The 3,258-nt window shown below is 55.6% G+C and overlaps 1 protein-coding gene across 1 annotated transcript in view; it reads left to right on the plus strand.

Moving 5' to 3' along the window:
• Positions 1 to 1,652: 1,652 nt before the first annotated feature.
• gfra2b (GDNF family receptor alpha 2b) overlaps positions 1,653 to 3,258 on the plus strand; it is a 45,416-nt gene continuing 43,810 nt past the window's right edge. The window contains exon 1 of the mRNA XM_028418539.1: positions 1,653 to 2,225. Coding sequence (XP_028274340.1) covers positions 2,156 to 2,225 — 70 coding nt within the window. The 5' untranslated portion in view covers positions 1,653 to 2,155. The remainder of the gene's footprint in view (positions 2,226 to 3,258) is intronic.

Raw genomic sequence — 3,258 nt, forward strand, 5'->3', positions numbered from 1 at the left:
AAAGCTGGCATCAGTCAGCGCGCTGCTGCAGGCTGCGATTTCAAGCAGATCCCGGCAGGATGTGCAGAAAACTCGCAGCAAACACACAGAATCTTAATGAACCCCGAACACGGGCCAGCTGGACTGATACTGATCAGCACCACGTCCAGCCGCCCTCTGCTGCTCCTCCCGGGGAGTCCTGCAGTAGTTCATGCATAATCTCAGCAGGCCGCTCGGAGCCCACCGCGGGGCGGTGCTGGAAAGCCTCCAGAGGAGGCTCTGCCTCTGAGTGTCTGCGCTCGCAGCTTCCTGTGGCAGAAACCCACGGTTCTCTGTAAATGAGCCGAGTCTGTGGCGCCCTGCTGTTTGAACGGCATGAAGGAAGAGGAAGTGATGAGGAAGCACCAAGAACCTTTACTGAACCCAGGCGCCTCATGTCAGGTGTTCTCAGAAACGGTTTGTGGACGAGACGAGGACCATGTTTTGACCACTAGAGGGCGTCAGTGGCTGTTTCCTGATTGGACGCCCTCATGTTTATTTTATTGCAGTCATATAAATCCTCCACCGTCCTGTCTGATGCTTCAGAGGCTGCTGCATGTGACCTCCTCACCGTCAGGTCCGTGTTCGCTGGCAGCAGGGAGATGTTTGTGTCGCAGGACGTCAGCTAATTGCTGCGACCCTCCCCTCAGGCTAAAGAGCAGAATTCCAGATGCAGGGTTTGATCACCTGAGGTTCATCCCCTCCGGGAGGGGCCGGGGACGCTCAGACAGCCCATTGTTTGCTCGTCTTCCGTCTAAATGAGAGCTGCACGCAGAGCGCCGTCTTCCTGCTGCTGCTGCTTTGATCTGTGTCGGTAAATTTGACATAATGAGCCGGCTGCACGCTGCCCTTTGTGGCTTTCTGCCGGCTGGATGAGCGCCGCGTGTCTCATGCAGAGTGTTAGCAGGAGGACGGACTCATTTCACCACCAGGGTCCTGTTCCCTCTGACCTGAAGAACACGGCTCACTGCAAACAAGACACTTCCTGTTTCTGTCACATGGTCTCCGCCCTGCCCCGCCCTCCTAGCAGACCAGCAGTGGGTCCTGAGTTAGTTGTCGCCCGTCATCACCAAACCAAACGACCATTGTCACATGACGCTCATCTTCATTCTGACACCAACCAATCAGGACACAGCTCACTTTCTGGGTCTGAGCAGCTGACATCACGTGATGACGCTTTGACCCGCCCGCTCAGGGGCCACTGACTCATACACTTCTCATCTGTTGATTGATCGGTAACTATCGGTGAGTCCGGACCTGCTGCCTGAAACTCAACCCGAGGCATGCTGGGAAAATATGAATGGCTCAGCTGACCACATCAATACTGTTTGATCCATGTGACGTCATCACATGTTCAAAAATCATTTTATAAAATACATATGAATGAATAAATATCATTACTGATAATAATCATGAATCTGCCTTAATGTGTATGACTGAATGTGTCACGCGCGCCATCACCCCGGGTCATCATGTGTCAGTGAGTCTGTGCACGCGCGGGGCGCTCAGACACCTGTGACGGACCTCCTCCGGGGCTGGCACGCGCCTTCAGCGTGTGTGTGTGTGGTGAGAGAGAGGGGAGGGAGGGGGAGGGGTTCGAGGTTTTCCTCAGTGGTCACACGCGCAGGGTTTGCTGAAGGAGACACGAGCGGACGCACGAGGCAGCTGGAGTGGATATTGCCGGGAGACGCGCGTGCCATTACGCATCAGCCCGCGCAGAGACTCCGTCTGACGCGAGTGTGAGCGTGCGTGGCGGGAGAGGAGCAGGACTCGGGCTCCGGTCTCACACCGAGCACCGGGGAAAGTTGGAGTCAGCGGGTGACGGCGTCAGCAGCACCGGGAAAGTCTTCATGTCGCGGCTCGTGGACCCTCTCCTCCGGATGCACTGTGGATACTCCGGCACGCGCCGCCCCACCGGATTATGCGGTCCCTAACGGACTCCGCCGCCGCTCGCGCCTCCGTGCTGCTGTGAGTCCGCTGGGCTCCGAGTCTCCAGGGGTTTCCGCTCGCTCCACCATGTCGGTGGCACTTTCCAAGCGTGGAGAGAAAGAGAGAGAGTGAGTGAGAGACACCGAGGCAGCCTGGGAGAGAGAGAGGGGGTCTGAAGCGGACCGGGGAACCGACCCCCGTACCCACCATGACCTGCGGGATTACAGCTGCACGCGACATGATCCTCATCAGCATCTTCTCTCTGCTGTGCGTGCTGGGTGAGTACACTCTGTACCGGCGCGCGCGCACACACACACACACACACACACGCACACTGACAGGTGAGGGCAAAGGGTGCGCGCGGGGTTTCAGCCCCCTCATCAAACCCTTTAATGACACGTGACCCGCAAACTCAGTCAGAACACCTCAGTGTGTGTGTGTGTGTGTGTGTGTTCCGTTGTCCTGCAGCTCTGCCTGTGTGTGTTTGTTTTTGTGTATTGTTGTATGTGTGTAAAGCTGCTTTTATTTGTGTTTATGTGTTTCTGTTCACCTCTGATCATCCTCATTGATCAGCTGATCGGCCCCTCACACCGGGCTCACGCTGCCTGTCAGGTGGAGCAGCTCAGTGTGTGTGTGTGTGTGTGTGTTTCTGTTGTCCTGCAGCTCAGTGTGTGTGTGTGTGTGTTTCTGTTGTCCTGCAGCTCAGTGTGTGTGTGTGTGTGTGTTGTCCTGCAGCTCAGTGTGTGTGTGTGTGTGTGTGTGTTTCTGTTGTCCTGCAGCTCAGTGTGTGTGTGTGTGTTTCTGTTGTCCTGTGTGTGTGTGTGTGTGTTTCTGTTGTCCTGCAGCTCAGTGTGTGTGTGTGTGTGTGTGTGTGTTTCTGTTGCCTGTCAGGTGGAGCCGCTCTGGGAGGTGTTGTGTGTCTCAGGCGGAGACATGGAGTGAACGTCCTCCAGAGACGAGGAGCGAGCAGTCAGCAGGTGTCTGGCTGCTCGTCTGTATTTGACCTTGTCGTCCAGCAGAGGGCGCCTGCTGCCCTACTGACCTATAAGCTGTTATCAATAAAAATGGATGACCGTGTGTTCCTCACTGCAGACGATAAAGAAGCAGATGCTGTAACGTGTGTGGCTGCAGGGTTGTGACATCATAAGGGGCTGCTTGGTTGTTACCATAACAACCGTTTATGTTTGCGGGGATGCGATGTAGCTACATGGCTAGCTCTAGCGTGGTTGTTCACTTATGTTATCACAGACTGAGTGTGTCCTCCCGCGTGTGTGCAGCAGCTACGTACACTTCAGAGGTCAGAGGACACAG

This window comes from Parambassis ranga, chromosome 12 (genome assembly GCF_900634625.1).
Source record: "Parambassis ranga chromosome 12, fParRan2.1, whole genome shotgun sequence".
In the NCBI taxonomy this organism is placed as follows: Eukaryota; Metazoa; Chordata; class Actinopteri; family Ambassidae; genus Parambassis; species Parambassis ranga.